Raw genomic sequence first — 19,264 nt, 5'->3', positions numbered from 1 at the left:
GTAAACTTTCTAGATGTATGTGTATGTGTGTGTGTGTTTAAATTATCATGTTTTAGCTCAGGGTGACAAAAAGTGGTCAATGATACTATTTTTATACTTATAACTGATATTGGAGCTCTCATTCTTGACATTAACATGTACAAATGTTACAGTCTCCTAAAGAGAACTCTATAGCTTACCAGACAACAATATGAACTATAACTTTAACTTAAACATTTCTCAAAGATCAGGAACAGAAAATTCTAGAGAAATTAAATATAATGTCTCAAAATCTAATTTTTAAAAAGTAGAAATACCAGATAAACAGCTTAAGTTAGAATCATAGGATTTTAATTATTCTTCTTCAAAGTGAACCAATGAATGGGCACTTTTAAATCTGAGTTAATGACAGCAGTTTTTCACACTTATTGCAAATACTGAATAAGGTGATACATAGTGATTTTGAAATTAAAAATTTGTTACTCTACATGGGTAAATTATTATTTCTGTCTTAATTCTTGCTGGGTGGCAAATACCTTAAAGGATTTAATTATCATAGAAAGATAAAAATCTATACTTTGTATTACAGATTTTACATTATAACACAAATTGAGTTTTACTTTTACATTTTAAAAAATGTATTTCTCATGTGTGAAAGTATTTGTAAGAAGCAGGCATAATTTGCTTTATAACCATTTTATATGCTTCTCGGGGGCCATTTTCCTTAGACAATGATGTCTGTTTACGGTTGCACTTTTTCTTACTTTTAGTTAATTAAGGGCACAGAAATAGAAAGAGCAAATACAACAACTCTTGTTATTATAACGAAAGACCAAGTCAAACATCATCAATTTATATACAAGCGGTCTGTCTCTAAGTAACTATTTCCAAGACTGAAAATTAGTCCTTTGCTAAGATTTTAACTGATCTTTGTTAGTCATATTGATAGATACAGAATCTGTGATAGAGGTTGCCAGAGTTAGGCAAAGTGGACTCTGAACAGTTCTTGTTTAAATTGTTGTAGAGTTTTAAGTATGATGAAAACATAAAGTACAAGTACTGGAGATAATTAAAGATATAATTTGTACTTGAGAACTTCATACTTTGAATGATTAAATATATAAATGTTATGTTATGGATGCCCACAATGTATTTCAACATGTTTCTATAAAATGATACCATCTTACATCTCTAACCCTGGTCTTCAGAGCCAGGGTTATCTCTCTGCCAGTACGTATTGTCATATGCCCCTCATACCACAATGCAAAAAGTGCCCCAATGACTGTACCAACTATCTACTTGGAGTTCATTTCTCCCCAAACTGAAAACCTTACAAGGTCTCAAGGCATACTGACTTTTTCATGTCTGTTTAGATTCATTATCACTGGATTTCTTGGAATCTCCTTATACTAGGAGCAGTGATAAGCAATATCGTACACCCTTCAGAAAGGGTAACTGCATTCTTCTTAAACTTACAGCCCCTAACTTACTATATTTTATAGGCATCCACGGCAAGATGTAAAAAGCTGTACAGTTTAAATAATAGAGGCATTTACACACGTTTAGGAAACCGGGAGATCAAGGCTGTAACACTAGCAGGTTTCATCTTAGGCTGGCCTCATATAAAGTTATCACTATTTTGACTTTATTTTAACTCTATAAACTTTTAAATGTTTTTCTCTTAATGAATTTGTAATTGCTAGTATAATAATTTTGGAGGAACACAACTCAGTCTATAACACACTGAATAAGACATTTAACCCTCATAAAATCCTAACTGATATAAATGATAAGTCACTGTTTAATTCACAACTTGAAAAAAATGTTCATCTTGCAATTAATAGGAGAGGACAGGAACTCCACAAGGAGAGCAACAGAACAAGAAAATTTGAACACAGGGAACTTCCCAGAGACTCATACTCCAACCAAGGACTATTCATGGAGATAACCTAGAACCCCTGCACAGATGTAGCCCATGGCAGTTTAGTATCCAAGTGGGTTACATAGTAATGGGAAGAGGGACTGCCTCTGACATAATCTGATTGGCCTGCTCTTTGATCACCTCCCCCTGAGGGGGAGCAGCCTTACCAGGCCACAGATGATGACAATGCAGCCACTCCTGATGAGATCTAATAGACTAAGATCAGAAGGAAGGAGAGGAGGCCCTCCCCTATCAGTGGACTTGGGAAGGGGCATTCGTGATGAAGGGGGAGGAAGGGTGGGACAGGGAGGGGAGGAGGGAGAGGCTTATGAGGGGATACAAAGTGAATAAAGTGTAATTAATAATAAAATAAAATGAAATAAAAAAACTGAAACAGAAACCTGATTTAGTATAAATGTCTCTTTTGTCTACCATGTTTTCTTTCCCTGCACCTCATCTTCTACCCTTTTATCTAGTAGCATTCCACATTTTCTGTTACATTCAGAGGAAACCTTTTCCTTTGAGGCCTTTCCTGTGTACTCTTGGCCTTGGCGTATTTATTTTTGTGAGCTATTTTTGTCCATTTTGCCTTGCTATTGCAATTAACTATGGGTGACACCCCCCATCTCCTGGGTTTCTCTTAATGGTTTTTTGCTTTTACCTTATCATTCCTTTCATACTTCCAGTTTATTTTACTTTATTTTTGTCACTTCCAATACAGAGACACGTTCTTTGAGACTGAAAACTGCATCCCTTTATTTGCCTTTCCAGTCGTTCTGGGTCAGTATCTTTTACACACATTAAAAAAAAAAATCAATGCAAGTGTTTTTTTCATCTCTTTGATAGTATCCAGAGCTGCATGGTGAAAACAAAAACAAAAACAAATCAACTGGAAACATCAAAAAACTGTAAGCCAAGAAATAAAAGACTTAAAGTTTTTATGAGTGCCATTTGGTATTATAACTTCTATAGGATCATACACATATTCTTTGACTAATCTTTTGTTACTTATGCCTGTTACATAACTACATGAAACTTTGGGAGTCAGCACAGCTTTGTAATGAAATGCATCTCTCTTATTTTGTTAATCTATAATCACACAAATTTTGCCTCCTTGTGTAACAAATCTGTTCTACAAATTAAAGGTCAGAGGACAGGATAATACTCTGAGCCCATTTCATGTTCTGTGAGAATGAAGTATCTGACGTTTGAAATTCTCCTGGGACACATGATCTGCACCTATTTTCAGCCCATAGCTCCTCACACTCCATTGTTTAAAAATAGATTAGTTCTGAACTTCGGAGACTGGCTTAGAAGGGCATTAACCTCTTTCTTGACTGTTAGGTTTGCCATTCTTCTCCAGTGGATTCAGTATAATACTGATTATGCTAAAAATAGAACTTCTTCTTCATACACTTTCCAACAAGCACTCACACACAGGGGGCAGAGTTCACGGAGTTTTTTAATTAGATTTTTTTTTTTAAGTATACTGCTGGCATTTACTAAAGCACACATCAGTCTTATGATCTTAATATTTCAATGTCAAGTTTTGATGCTTGAGGCATTGCCTCCAGAGAGCTACTTGCTGAAACGAAGGGAAAACTATTAGCAGATTGTTTGAATAACTGCCAAAAGAAATGGGGCATGAGATAAGGCCTAGTTCGGAGTCTCCTGCATAAAACTTTGAATCACCTTTTCAGCAGTCTACATGTACTTTTCCTTGTTTTTTCCAAGTATTCTCTCACTGCGCTATCAAAGTTGCAGCGATAGGCTAGTCTGCACTGAATGATGTGACTGTTTAGGATTTCTTAAAGTATGTTTATTATGTATGGGGCACTTTCCTAATCTTTTACATATTTTGCCTGTTTGGTTTTAATGACACCCAATGGGGTAGTTACTCTTATCAACTTTTTAATTTAAAACTGAGGAAAAGAATGACAAATGATTTAAGAAATAGCTCAGAGTTACACATTTAGTTAGTGCCGGCTAGTGGTGTTGTAACATAGAGTCGATCATGGTACAAAGTAACTATCAGAAGCATGTGTTCATGCACTATTTCTTATAGAAAGGGAAGAAGATGACACCAAGGGGTTAAGAATTTCTTAAGCAGTGGTTTCCAACTTGTGAGTCACAACCCCTTGTGGGCTGAACAACCCTTTCACAGGGGACACATATCAGATACCCTGCACTTCAGATATTAACTGATGATTCCTAACAGTAGCAAAATTATAGTATGAAGTAGCAATGAAATAAATCTATGGTTGGGGTCATCACAACATGAGGAACTATATTAAAGAGACAGCATTAGGAGGTTTAGAATCATTGATCTAAAGCAAAGAAAGTTGGCATATGTTCTGACATCTAGGAGGGTGTGTGGTGCCTAATGGCTATAGATACCCAAGTCAGAAAGTATATAATTTTGACTAAACACAGCTACAAAGCACTGGGATTATAGATCAGAGAGATGGCGAATATAGCACTACATAAAATTTCTGATTTATGATACTAAGTTTCTGAGAACCATCTTAAAAACATTTTCTTAGAAAATTGTAGTTGTTCTTTTACTTTTAACCACAGTACTTTTAGCTCACAGTGAAATGAAGGGAACTTTTATGACAAATGTAATCATTACATTCCAGGAACACTAACGCTTTTAATAGAGCTCAGACTTCAGATTCCAAGGCTTAGCCAGTGCTGAGCTGAGAAGGCCCTCCTCTCTGCGAATCTCCCACATCCTATATGCTTTGCTACCTGGATTTGGATGGCGCAATAAGCAACAATTGCTTGAAGGTTCATTGAATACATTCTCTGCAGATTGTCATGGGGATTATTATATTGACTCATTTGGGATGCATTGTAGTATTCTGTACTATATGACTAAAATCTACTTATAAGTGAGTATATTCCATGTGTGTCTTTCTGGGTCTGTGCTACCTCACTCAAGATGATCTTTTCTAGTTCCATCCATTTGCCTACAAATTTCATGATTTCCTTGTTTTTAATTGCTGAGTAGTGTTCCATTGTGTAAGTGTACCACAACTTCTGTATCCATTCCTCTGTTGGGGAACATCTAGGTTGTTTCCAGATTCTGGCTATTATGAATAAAGCTTCTATGAACATGGTTAGCAAATGTCCTTTTTTAATGGTAGAGCATTTTTTGGGTGCATGCTCAGGAATGGTATAGTTGGGTCTTGAGATATGGCAATTCCAAGTTTTCCGAGAAAGTGCCAGATTGATTTCCAAAGTGGTTGTACTTGTTTGCACTCCCACCAGCAATGGAGTGTTCCCTTTTCTCACATACTTAACTCTGTTAAACAAGCAACCCCATAGTACATAGAAAAACAGAGTGTAAAATGGATACATATAAAGCAGAACTACATGGCATGTAGTCCGCATACTGCAAGCACAATTACAAGGGAATATTTTTGTAAATAGTGAGGAAAACTATTCTGGCCATAGTCAAATATACAACGATACCAAGATGTAAGAACAGAGCTTACCATGCTGAGCAGAGCTCTTCTCACTCCTCTGTGTGCCACTGTTTTATAGATAAAATGCTCCAGCAACACTGATAATCAATGACTCTTTGAGATGAGTTCCCAGGCATCTAATACATATTTATTTGCTCTTATTTATTTATCTAATAATTAATTAATATGTTATATGTGCGGTTGGGGACTGTGCAGAAATCAATAAAGACAAAGTCGTCCTTTTTCTAAAGCTCATTGTGTGACAGAATAGACAACACACAAGCAAACATTAAGAGAAAGCAAGACAAAGCAATGTGTGCCTAAAAAATGTGATGGAGAATGGCCATAGAGGAGCTAACCCAGATGACTTGTACAGGAAAGCATTCTTTGATGAATTAACATTAACTGAGACATGAACAATATGCATGAGCCAGTTATTTATTAAAGGTTTTCAGCAAGCAGTCACTCACATATACGAAAGAGAAATCACCTAACTTTTGCTATGACTGAACATGTCTTCAACAAATGTTTGGAATTTTTTGGACTCAATTTTTATTTCAGTAGTGATTTCTGTTATTGTTCTAGTTGACGTCTATTTCTATGATAAAATACTCCGACTCAAAGAGACTTGGGGACAAAGGGCTTATTTGGCTTATATAGTCTGTCCTTCAGGATGTCAGGCAGGAACTGGTAGAAGAAACCCTAAAGAAATGCTGCTTGTTGGGTCTCTCCCAGGCTTATTCCCAAGAACACTTGCACAGGAATGCAACTTTCCACTGTGGGCTTGGACAATTTATATCAATTAACAATTAAATCACTTGCCAACAGCCACACCCACAGGCTTATCTAATCTAGACAGTTCCTCAGTGGAAGCTCACTTTTCAGATGACTCTAGTCTGTGTCAAACTAACATCAGGCTAACAAGGACAGTCACTGTCCTTCCACATTATTTCTGTTAATACTCTTCAAATATTTGTTATACATTCAGTGCAGATTTTTGTGTTATTATAACGTCAGAGAAAATTATTTATTTTACGGTTCAGTTTTTAGGAGTTCTAATTTTGTTCAGCAGTCTTGGTTCTGAATTGGGTTTTCATGTTATGATAAAGAAGCTCATCCATTCAGTACACATTTTATGCGTTATCGGCGTATATTTGGTCATTAGATCATTAGAGATGCAAATGTGATTCTGATGCAGGTTCTATACTTAAAAGGCTTAGAGTTATGAAAGAGACAATCAGTTCATAAATGATAACCACTGTTGGGAGACAAAGTGGTCATGATTAAATTGGTGGAGTATGGAATGCCTGAAAAGAATGAGCAATGGAAGTAAAACTAAGGTGAATAGAAAAGATTGAGGCTAAAACAGCATGAAGACAGGAATTGGTAATCAGAACATTTAAAAAGGAAATCATCAATAATTTCTTACTGGTGAAGCATTAGCATAAAGATATAAAGATGGAGACAGACCATAAAAGGATTCCTTTGACATGTGAAGGAAGCTTTACTTCCTTCAGGGAATGGGATTTCGTGTTTAAGTTCTAAGAAAACCATGACACCATCGAACTTGGGTTCTATTAAAATTGACACGGCAGCCCAATTACAAGTTACATCTGAACTGCCAAAGGAAAGCCAAAGAGAAAGTTGTCATTGCACTTAGAAACTGAGGTAAAGGATGCCGAGAACCAGAGAACATTGATACAACAAATTGGTGACAATGTGGTGGATAATGGATTGTAAGAAGTAACAAAATGTCAGGTTCATGGTGATACTGAGAAAACAGAATACTGGATTCTTTTTCACTGGAGATCAGCATAAATCATGGTGTGATAAGAGAGAGGGAAGCAAAGCACACAATATACGGAAAGTTGTAGTCATTTTACATAACATTGACTCTTTTTTTTCTTATGTTTTGGTCACAGTGGACTATGACACAGAGGGCAACATAGTTTAAAGTCCAATTCCTACTTGTTCTGTTGGCTTTTTGCACTGTTTCATGAAATGTTAGACTGTGATTCTAATTTTCTCTGGCCTTCATGTAATACAGTCTGAGCTGTGTTTTACCTTCCTTTCTTTTACTCTATTTTTGTTTCTGTCATTGTTTCTTGTAGTACTTTTGTCTCTTTGTCTTATCCTGGTCTAATCCATCTCTAAAGTTCTCCAGACCCTTGAAAACCTTAAACTGAATCAATTGTCTTGAGATTTGGATATGAAAAATGCAAAAGGTCTGTATTTCAGCAAACAAAGACAAATGGCAGTTTGAGAAACAAAATAAATGACTTTAAAAAAAGAGTAAAAATACAAAATATCTTTAAGTTATTTTCTGCAAACCCCAGAGATATATACACTCTAATTTTACTGAAAAGAAGTAGGAGAAACAAGTTATAGTAATATATAATCCACATTTATTTTATTTTCAGAACTCTTTTGCATGTTTTATAGCTTTTTACTTTGTAAATACATTTTAGTGGATGTATCAACTGCAGTTTAGAGATGGTTATACAGGAAAAAATTGTGATGAAAATATTTGGGTTGTTTAATTCATGTTAAATGTATGAAGAATTTTAAGAAAGAAAACTAAAAAATAGATCGAAGGGGCCCTGTGATTATGGAAATTTCAAGGTAAAGTTAAGGAGAAGAACTAAAAGAACAACAAGAATGTCAGCAGAAAACAGTATACACACATTTCCAGAATCTGGAAACAACTCAGATGTCCTTCAGTGCAGGAATGGATAAAGAAACTGTAGCACATTTACACAAAGCAATATTACTCAGCTATTAAAAACAGAGAAATCATGAAATATGCAGGCAAATGGAAGGAACTAGAAAATATCATCCTGAGTGAGGTAACTCTGACTCAGAAAGACCCACATGGTATGTACTTACTTATAAGTGGATTTTTTATGGTATACTATAAGCATACTGTGAGGCACAGACCCAAAGAGGGTGAGAGGGTGAGTGATAAGATGGATCCCAGTGAAGATGCATAAATCTTACTCAGAGGAGAGATAGAATAGACAGAGGAGGCACAAAGAGTTAAGAGAGTGGAGAACAGACCTGAGGAGAGCAAGGGAGGGAGGATAGAAGGCCTGCAGAGAAAAGAGAAACTGAGGGTGGGGACATCTCTGTGACAAGCAGGAGACCTAAGTCAGTGTAGGTTTCTGGGAAGACATGAGAGGGATTCAGCAGAGACTTTTAGTACCAGAGATCATAGAGACTGAAGAGGCTACCCTCTAACTAAACAAGTCTCCTAGTAAAGGGCAGGAGCACCAACCCACCCACAAAAATTTCGACCCAAAATTTACCCTGGCTACAAGATGTGCAGAGATAAAGATAGGGCAGATAGAACAGAGATTGAGGGAATGTCCAACTGATGTCTCCCACAACCAAAGATCCACCCTACTAGAGAGTGCCAATCCCTGACACTATGAACTCTGCTACACTTGCTGACAAGAGCCTGTCAGAGTTCTCTGAGGGGCTCTACCCAATAGCACCTGAAAACAGATGTGGAGACTCACCACCAGGAATCTTGGGAAACAGTGGGAGGAAGGGGAAAAAGACCTAGAAGTGACAGAAGCTCCACAAGACCAACAGAGTCAACTAACCAAGGCCCAGAGGGGCTTGCTGAGACAGAAGCAACAACCAAGGACCTAGTCCCTGTAAAAAGATGTAGAAAATGTATAGACTTCAAGTGGGTTTTCTAGCAAGGGAAGTGGAGACTACATTGGTCAAAAACTCAATTTGCTAGTTTTTAGACTGCTTTCCCCTGGTGGAATACCTTGACAGGCCACAGGGGAAGAGGGCATGTTCAGTCTTGATGCAACTTGATGAACTGGGGTGGATGGGAAAAAGGAGACGGAGAAGGAGAAAGGATAGAGGGTAAAACTGGGAGTGGAGGAGGAAAGGAGCTAAAAATATGTAAAAGAAATAAAATAAATTAAAAAAAGAGAGAAGCGAGTTGTTTCTGGGAAGCATACTATATAGGGTAAGAAATGATCAGCATTATTGTCATTGATGCAAGACTGTAAGTTGCCCACCTTGGGTGCAGATCATGGTGAGAGGTGATAGAAGAAATGAAAACTATAAAGGTAGCTGGAATCAGAGTGCAGAAACATTTATTTTATAATGTAACAACCAACTTCTTCTGATCAGAGAAATGATGGCTCGTGTACATAAAAGATTAGTCTGTGTTGTTTTAAGAGGTAGAAAAGAAAAACTAGACTCAAGCCTGAAGAAAAGTAAGAGGGAAGTGAAAATTTTGTGTAGTGGCAGTGGAGAAGAGAGGCAAGCATGCATTTGAGATATATTTTAAATGTGAATCAGAGCTAGGATGTGCAGAAGACAAATAAAAAAAAAAAAAAGACCTAAACTGGAACTTAAAGTTTACATTAAAAAGGGACCTGAAAGAACAACTAAAATTTTAAAAAATACTTTAGAAGTTGAGTGTTTCACTGATGAAAGATAATGACTTCATTACATAACTTATATGGTGCCAGGGGATATCATATAACTTTTAAGAAAATGAGATTGATGAAAGGAATTTGATTTAAAAGGCATAGACTAAAAAAAAAATGTGTGATGAAGTACATTGAAAAAGAAACTAAGTCCAGGGGCAGGGAATGAAGCCTCAAAATTCTATCCAGTGCTTCAGTAATAAGAGGATCAGGAGGGGAATCAGGGTTTGCATCTTGTTAGTGATGTAGAAAAGCACTTCAGACAGCACAGGGAGGGAACATTCATTTACTGTTGCAGCTTTGATAACTTTCAAAGGCTGCAAGTGATGGTGATGGTACCATAATGTAATCATCATGGAGAATGTATAAGAAATTTGTAACAAGAGAAGTCAAGGGCAAAGCAGGATTCACAGAAGGAACAAAGACTGTCCACTTTGGATTTAAGAGTAAAGTGACTGGTAGCAGAGGGCCAGTTTTGGGGAAGGGATAAGAAGAAGATTCATGGCAAAGAATGTCTTTTGGTTGCGAAATATCTTAATGAGATGCCATGAGCTGCTTTACTGGAAGCAGGCTAGGATCTTCCAATCTGGGTGCCAAGGATGAGCAGATACAATGTATGAGAGGGAAGATAAATTATCAAAACTTAAAACTAAATAAGTGAACAAGGTTGGTCAGCATAAAAGAATAGAACATTGACAACATAAAGACAATAAAGCTGCAGAGTGTACTTTTGAGAGCCAAGAATACATAAAATAAAATAAGACCCACAAAGAAATAATTTTCTGATATTTCTTTTGAAATAATCAGAAGTTTCTTAAGGGAGAATAAAAAATGGTGAACAAAGGCAGCACTTTATGTATTCGAATATAGAATTGATTATTCTTGTGTGTAGAGACACAGCACAGACTAACGGACTGTCCAGAACAGTTAAAAGAAATGATAACAATGTGTCATGGAGATCAAGGGCAGTAAATCTTACCTCTCTCAGAGGATCATTAAGTTCATTCAGAATATTTTCCTCATCGAAGATCTTGCCTTGGTACCGATGCTCATAGTAATCATGAATCTTCTGGCGCATATCAGCTGGTAGCTTGTGGAATGACATGTATTGTTCCACTTGTTTATACTGTAAAGAGAGGAGACCAATAGAGAACACTGTTAGGCCATGTTGGAAATCATCCTAGCCTGTTGCTGCACTATATTCAATAACATTTTAAGTGTCGATAACAAAAAGATTTGACACTGGCCAAATCAGGAATTAGGACACCAAGGTCGAATGTAGTTACAGGTGTTATACTGTCTAAAGAATTTTACACAGTGACCAGGTGACCTTATTCTGAAAGAAATGGGATGTGGAGAAGAGGCAGCTCAGTTTTAGGAATGTGGCTCTGAAACCGAACTGATGGGGCTAGAAGAAAAGTGGTAGGAGGGCACTATGCTTTACTAGTGAGTTCTAGATGAACTCAAGACACTGCTTGGCTCTTCCTTAGAAAGGGGAATTTCATGACTTTTCCTAACATAAAGGGATTCATCTTAAACCTCTGACTAAGATCTGAATCCACTTAAAATTTTAATCTAGAGGCAGAGAACTTGACAGCTCTTTGAAGGTCATAGTTCTTAAGTGACACTGATGGCTAGAAAGCTTTGAGCTCTCAGAAGGCTCCATTTTGGGATGTAAGAGAATGTCAGCATGATACCAGTTCTATAGATTTTTTATAGGCAAACTTTAAAGGAGATATTCAATTCTGTTTAAGCAACTAATTCTTAAACTTGTTGTTTATAAGACCCGAGGTGGGAGTAGCTTTTGGGAAAGTCTCTAATCTTAGAGATGACTTCTCTGATGTGTCTTTTATATTTATATTAGTAAATAGAAAATACAGCTAAGATAACAACTAAGGTCATCAAATAGGAGCATAAGAACACAGGTATTTGTCTGAGAAACTGTTTGAAGGGAAGAATTCTAGGTATCGAATCCTTATCTTCAAAATAAGTCTTCCTGTGGGTCAAATATACATTAAGTTTGGGAAGCATTCCCTAGGTGTTTCTAACGCAGATATTAGAAATGCTTTATTTTGATGTGTGTGTGTGTGTGTGTGTGTGTGTGTGTGTGTTTTGAGACAGGGTCACTGAAGTCCTGGTTGGCTTTAAACATCCTTATTTCAAATTCAACAGATATTCACATTTCTGTCTCCCAAGTGTTGGGATTAAAGGCATGGACCACTATACATAGCTGAAAAGCAATGCACTAATCTGTATTGTAGTGATGATAGAATCAACACACAAACAATTTCAGCTTTTTACATTGGCTGATGTTACTGCAATGAATCTTCCATTAAGCCAGTGGTTCTAAACCTGTGGGTCACGACTCCTCTGTGTGTCATATGGCAGATAGCCCATCCTGCACACCAGTTATAGCAAGTTACAGATAGAAAGTAGGAACAAAATAATTTCATGTTTGGGGGTTACTACAACATGAGGAACTGAATTAAAAGGCTAAAGAATTAGCAATGTTGAAAACCATTGAATTAAATATAACACAAATGATAGATTTTCTATCTTTTTATACTAACAGAGCCCTTATGAAAAGGTCTATGTCTTTCTCATTTATTATTTTTTTTAAAGATTTTATTTATTATGTATACAATGTTCTGTCTGCATGTACACCTGCATGCCAGAAGAAAGCACCAGATATCATTGTAGATGGTTATGAGCCACCAGTGGTTGCTGGGAATTGAACTCAGGACCTTCGGAAGAGCAGACAGTGCTCTTAACCTCTGAGCCATCTCTCCAACCCCTATTTTTATTATTTTTTACAATTTATTTACTTTGTATCCTGGTTGTAGTCTCCTCCCTCATCTCCTCCCAGTCCCACTCTCCTTCCCACTTCCTCCCCTATCCCTCTCCCCTAGTCCATTGATAAGGGATGTCCTCTTCTAGTGTCTGATCTTAGCCTATCAGGTCCAATCAGGACTGCGTAGATTCTCTTCCTCTGTAGGTTGGCTAGGTCTCCCCCACCAGGAAGAAGTGATCAAGGATCAGACAACTGAGTTCATGTTGGAGACTGTCTCTCCTCCCATTACTAGGGAACCCACATGGAGACTGAGCTGTCTATGGGCTATCTTTGAGCAGGAGGTCTAGGTCCTCTCTATGCATGGTCCTTGGTTGATGCATAAGTCTCTGCAGTCCCTTCTGGGAGCAGCTTGTTTTGGCTTTGTTGGTCTCTCTGTGGGGCTCCTGTCCCCTCTGTGTCCTTCTATTCCCCCTTTCTTTCATAATACTCTCTTTGCTCTGTCCAAAGTTTGGCTGTGAGTCTCTTCGTAGCAGCTTTATTTCTAATAGCCAGAATCTGAAAACAACTTAGATGTCCCTCAACCGAAGAATGGATACAGAAATTGTGGTACATTTACACGATGGAATACTACTAAGCTACTAAAAGCAAGGCAATCATGAAATTTGCAGGCAAATGGATAGGATAAAAAAGATCATACTGAGTGAAGTATCCCAGAAGCAGAAAGACACACATGGTATATACTCATTTATAAGTGGATATTAGCCATGTAATATAGGATAAACATACTAAAACCTATAGTCCTAAAGAAGGTAAACAGCAAGGAGGACCATAGGAAATATGCTTAATTCTCTTCTAGATGGGAAAATAAGAAAGACACCTTAAGTGATAGAAGAGAGGGAACAGGATGGGACCCTTACAGATGTCCTCTAAAAGACTCCTCCCAGAAGGCCTATGTCTCTTTATGCCATGTACATAATTACTGTAACTGCAGCAGGTGATGGCAAATGTCACTAACAGGCATTTTAAGCATCCAGTCACAGCATTTTCCCAATATTTTCCTATATATAACAGGATATCCTCTGATATTTTATCCAGAGATTCATTTTTACTAATCATTACCCTGAACTTAATTTCACAAAACTTAATTGTCACAAAAATCTCTTCATTAAATGACTATACCATTTATTAATTTTTAAAAGCCTGCCTGGAGTGTTTGAAGACTGAAAATATGCATGCCTGCACCCAAAATTATGAAGCAACCTGACACAACATTTTGATTGTATGTGTCAACTCTTCACCTTCATTGTGTATAAATAATCTCAAGTAACTAGTTGAAAAAATTCATTAAATTTCAATGGAGATTTCAAACGTGTCTATGCTCTGGTAGCCTCCTTCCAAGGAGTTTGGGATTCATTCTGCTTCGCACCGCAGTCTGTTGATGTGAAATGGTTTCATTGACTTCGAACTCTTATGCAAGACAATGCATGCAAGATGCTAGCTTCTGACCTGTCTATATTTCTGGAAAAGTCCTTTGGCAAAAAGAGGGAAGTGGGACATATGACACAATGTTTAGGTATGGACTTCTGTGGGATAATCCTGATTTTAGCTTCTTTACGAGAGATGCAAACCTAGCCTCCACTGATGGACTTCTGGCAATTAAGCCAGACACTCAGCATTCTCTAGTTCTCAAACATTGGGCTCATGGAGAGCTTGTTGCTGTGGAGAGCCTCTTGGATTTGGGGTGTTCATTTACATTATATTTTTCCTGTGTCTTTTAATTTTTTAAAAAAAGTGGTTATTTTGTGGAATATAGTCCACAAAATATGTGTAATCACTGCAGTCCAGTGATTCCTGTAAATATCCAACATTAGAATCAATAATCAAAGTGTCGCGTGTCAAGACTGCTGGATGACTCTTACACACACAAGCATGCACCACAGATGTGTGTTTAGTGCTGGCAGAACAATGCCTTCTTTTTTCTGTTTTTTTTTTTTTTTTTTTTTTTTTTTGTCCTTTCTGCTTTGATTCAATAATATACTAGTGCCCAACTTCTCAGAACTTTGAAACTTGAAGCAGAAGAATTTTGCATGGCTTATTCCTTGCCATGAACCGCAGGCATATGAAACACAGCATGAAAAGAAGTACATGACTTGCTAAAGAAAATCAGTGCCTACATGTGAAACCTACATGCTTAAGAAAATATCTGCTCTTTGCCCATTTACTGGATGGAAAATTGTCACTTAGCTAAAAGATATAATTATGCATAAAATATTTCATTATGCACACTGTCTCGCCTGAATAAAGTTACATTTCCACTTAAAAGACAGTTTTTATGTACTGCAGGTTATTAACTTAAGATGATATTCAGTTAAATGATTCCTTGTTATCTGATCCAAAGTCCTGTGGATATTTATTGCAGTTTACTAATATTGAGTTAATTCTGATTTTACAGTGCATATTACTTATTCACTCATTTTAATAAGAATTAACTTTGCCGAAAATTAGCTATCTAACGATTGTGAAATGAGTTATTTGAGAAACAGTCTGTTTGCACACACTTGTGTGTGCATGAGTATGTGTATGCATATACGTGTGTTTCTGAGGATGTGTGTGTGTGTATGTGCAAATGTGCATGCTAGGATATCAGGTGTCTACCTCTGTTGTTCTCCACTGTAAAGCCTTTTCCTCTTAGTGAATGAAAGCTTCTCATTTTAGGTAGTCTTGGTGGTGAGAGAGCCCTCTGTATCCACCTGTCTTTCCCCCTAAGGCTGGGATTAGAGCACATGCCTGCATTGTTATACCAGAGCTAGGAACTCAAATTCACATATTCAGTCTTGCAGAGTATATGCTTGTAGCAAATGATTTAGCTCCATAGTACTGGATCAATTGTTAAAACATTATCAAGCACCACTAGCAATTAAGAACTTATTAGAAGACGAAGGGCTAATGGAAAAAAGGCAGGGGAAAAAATGAAAAATGCTCTGAAGCTCCACAGAGTTGGATGTGGATTTCCAAGTACGGGGAGCCTCTGTCATGAACTCGGTCACCTGCTCTTTGATCACTTGCCCCTGGCAATGAGGCCTTACCAGGCCACAGAGTAAGAGGATCCAGGCAGTCCTGGTGAGACTTGATAAGCTATGGGCAGATGGCAGGGAAGAAAATCTCCGCCTTTCAGTGGACTAGGGGAAGGGATAGAGGGAAAGAGGGTAGGATGGAAGTGTGAAGAGTTGAGGGAGGGGGTTGCAATTGGGATATATAATGAATAAGTTATAAAAATAAAAAGAACTTATTAGTAATATGTATCTGTAGCCTCTACCCAGATCTCCTGAATAAGAAGTCTACATTCAGGACACAGCAGTTTGAAGCTTCATAAACACTAAATTTTCAAGCGTTTCTCTGTACCACGTACCAGGTTATCTTAGGACATAAGGAAGCATATCTGAGTTAGAACAGGGGAAAAATAAATTCCATTTTTTTTGAAAGCTAAGTTTAAGTGGCTGATGGCGCATGGCCATGCTTATATGTAGGTCAGGCACTTAGAGAAGGAAATACACACGTCATCGATGACTAAGAGACCAAGGGATGGTGTGTCAGCTGAGGAGAAAGCTGGCGTAAAGAAGAAGTGGCATTTAAAAACAGTTGAGATGGGGAAGTGGTTCAAGTTAAGGATATGAATAATAGTCATCTAAATTTGAGAAAATACTAATAATAAAAGAACCTAAGTAGAGAGCCCAGACTCTAAATGGGAAGTGGCCAATAAGAAAGTGTAGAGAAGAGGTTCAGGGCAGTGGACATGTTCTTAGAAATTAGGCAGACATCTCTTTTAGAATATAACGCTTGTGAGAAGCAGGAGCTGGCTTTGTTCCCCCCACACATGGCAAGACTTGCCAAAAACAGGGAAGCATCACTGCCATGTTGGATGGCCAACAGAAACAACTCTTTGAAGAAGCTATGTAGTGGTATTTGGAGAATGAGATAAACTAAAGATTAGAAGTTTTACATAGTCTCACAAGTTCAAAAACGGAGAGGCTACCAATGTTTGTGTTAGTTGTAGCAGTATAGCATTTTTTTGAAAATTACTCAGTGTATTTAATAGTCACCAAGAAAAATATCTATGCAAAACATAGATGTAATTTTTTCTTAAGCATACAAGAGCAAAATAAAACTTACTATAATTAAAAAGGTTACTTTATTTCCTACTTAAATTATATTCTATTTTATTTTTTTATTTTTGTGAAATTAGAATATGTGGAAATAATATGTGTATATTATTAAATATAAAAAAATTACTAGCATTTATTATGAATGGCAACAGCCCATCTTTAAACTCAGTAGTCTTCAGCAATGTTTGCTTTTATTTCTTATATGGATTAACTTCAGGAATTATTTATTCACTGCCATAAATAGTAGCTACCCATCTTCCATATCTCAAATCTTCCTTTACACTCTATAATTATTACAATAGTATTTAATTCTTCCCTTGATCGCTAAAATTACTTAGCATATGTACCTTCATTTATTGCTTAAAGAACTGTAATTATAGATCAAATGTTTCAAATTTTCTCCTTCATTTCCACATCCTAATTTGTTGATTCTAGAAGGTGATTATGTTCTGTACTCAGAACTCAAGTTCAAAAGCCATAATGCTTCCTTTGTTTTAAACAAAGTAAACATTGGCCACAATGCCAAGTGGAAGTCTTGATGACATTTATATTCATTTTTTGTTGGACTTTTAAATCATGTTATAATTTACATGACTGGCTTTAATGTTGGTCTCTATAGCCTAATAGCCATTGTAGATTCGTTAGAAAATTTCCTGTTAGTTCGGCTTATAACCTCTATATTGGCTGCACTGAAACAATCCCTCTAAGAAACGCATGTCAAAAGGTATGTGGGATATAAGTTTCACAAATCTTTTCTCTATAAAAATTATAAGCCTGCAATCAATCATATTACAACACAGTAGTTTTAAAAGTAATGGATCTTATTAGGTTGTTTTATGCATGCATATGATATACTTTGAGTATACTCATCCCACCCCTTCTCTTACCCCAGCCCACATCCTTCCACTTTCACTTTCTTTTCTTTTTAACTAGTTTCCGGATGACAGAAAATAGGATACTTTTTTATGGGCCCATTATTTTAGTTAATATGATTATGTTCCGTTCAAACCATTTTCCTACAAATGATATAATTTCAATCTTTATGGATGAGCAAAACTCCCCTGTGAATATATCACATTTTCTTTATCCATTCATGTGTTGAAGACCATCTGGGCTGCTTCTTAACTTGACTGTTGGGAATCGTGTAAGGATATACATGGAAATGGATGATTCTCTACTTCGAGCTGTCTGGTCCTCTAGGGGTATATACCAAGCACTATATGCCTTGAACATCCGCAAGCTCAATACACGTGAGTTCAAGTACACGTACGATGTGCACACAAATGTACGGAAGTCAGCAGCCTCTGTTGGTGTCTCTCTAAACAACTTTCTACCTTTTATCTTTGTACAAAGTCTTTCACTCCCTGATTTGGCTAAAGCGGTTGGCCAGCAAGCGCCAGGGATTCTCCAGACCTGGCAAGTATTTTGGACCATGTTCCCAGCTCACAGAAACTCTGTATTTTTTTTAACCTTTTTTTTTTTTTTTAAGAATCTTCATGATATTCATGATACTTTACATCTTAATCTTTAGTGATGATGCAATTACAGAATCCTCAGCTTAAAAACTTGAATTGGATGTTGTACCTCTGAATTCAAGTTTGAAAATCTATGCTGGACTAGATTTATCATTTATTTAACATATCACTTCTATGTGTTTCTTTATTGACCATTCCTGTGCTCCCTTTTTTTTATTTATATCCCCCCCACATTTTCCAACATTCTAAATTATTTCCTAAGATTCTTAGAATTATTTTTAATCCTATTTTTCTTTATATTAGCTTAAAGTACCCTGATATGGAATTTAGAAGTGATTCTAAGTTATGGCTGACTATGTCCTGAAATTTCAATGTTTAAGAAAATGTAGATTATACACGTGGATTGAGCCTCAGGGAGCCCTTCTTTATTGACCTTGTCTTTTTCATGCATGCTGAATGTGAAGGAAATGCAAAATAGGCTGTGATGATTTCAAAGTGGGTAGCACTGGGAAGTGAAAAATGTCAATGTTAAGTATATCCCTCGTTCTGCATAATGAAATAATAGAAAAAATAGAAATAAAATGATAACTGAAGGAATTAAGAGGAGGGGCAAATGCAACTTGTTCAGTATTACACAATACCAAACCAACCAACCAACCAAACAAACAAACAATCAAAAAACCCCACTGGTCACATTTTTGCTGTTTTCAAAAGGCTTTTAAAATATCATTTAAAAGAGGACCTCTGAAAGGCTCTGCCCTGCAAATTATCAATGCAGATGCTGAGACTTATGGCCAAACTTTGGGCAGAGTACAGGAAATCTTAGGAAAGAAGTGGGAAACACTAAGATCTGGAGAGGACAGGCACTCCAATAGGAGAGCAACAGAACCAAAAAATCTGAGCACAGGGGTCTTTCCTGAGACTGATATTCCAACCAAGGACCATGCATGGAGATACCCTAAGACCCCTGCACAGATGTAGCCCATGGCAGTTCAGTATCCAAGTGAGTTC

At 36.9% G+C, this 19,264-nt stretch overlaps 1 protein-coding gene across 1 annotated transcript in view; it reads right to left on the bottom strand.

Moving 5' to 3' along the window:
- The window catches only part of Hcn1 (hyperpolarization activated cyclic nucleotide gated potassium channel 1), a 435,404-nt gene that overhangs the window by 82,389 nt on the left and 333,751 nt on the right, over positions 1-19,264 (bottom strand). Inside the window, exon 5 of the mRNA XM_060385736.1 lies at positions 10,804-10,950. Coding sequence (XP_060241719.1) covers positions 10,804-10,950 — 147 coding nt within the window. The remainder of the gene's footprint in view (positions 1-10,803; positions 10,951-19,264) is intronic.

The sequence above is a fragment of the Meriones unguiculatus genome, chromosome 6 (genome assembly GCF_030254825.1).
Source record: "Meriones unguiculatus strain TT.TT164.6M chromosome 6, Bangor_MerUng_6.1, whole genome shotgun sequence".
In the NCBI taxonomy this organism is placed as follows: domain Eukaryota; kingdom Metazoa; phylum Chordata; class Mammalia; order Rodentia; family Muridae; genus Meriones; species Meriones unguiculatus.
This window is presented reverse-complemented; position numbering and strand designations above follow the sequence as displayed.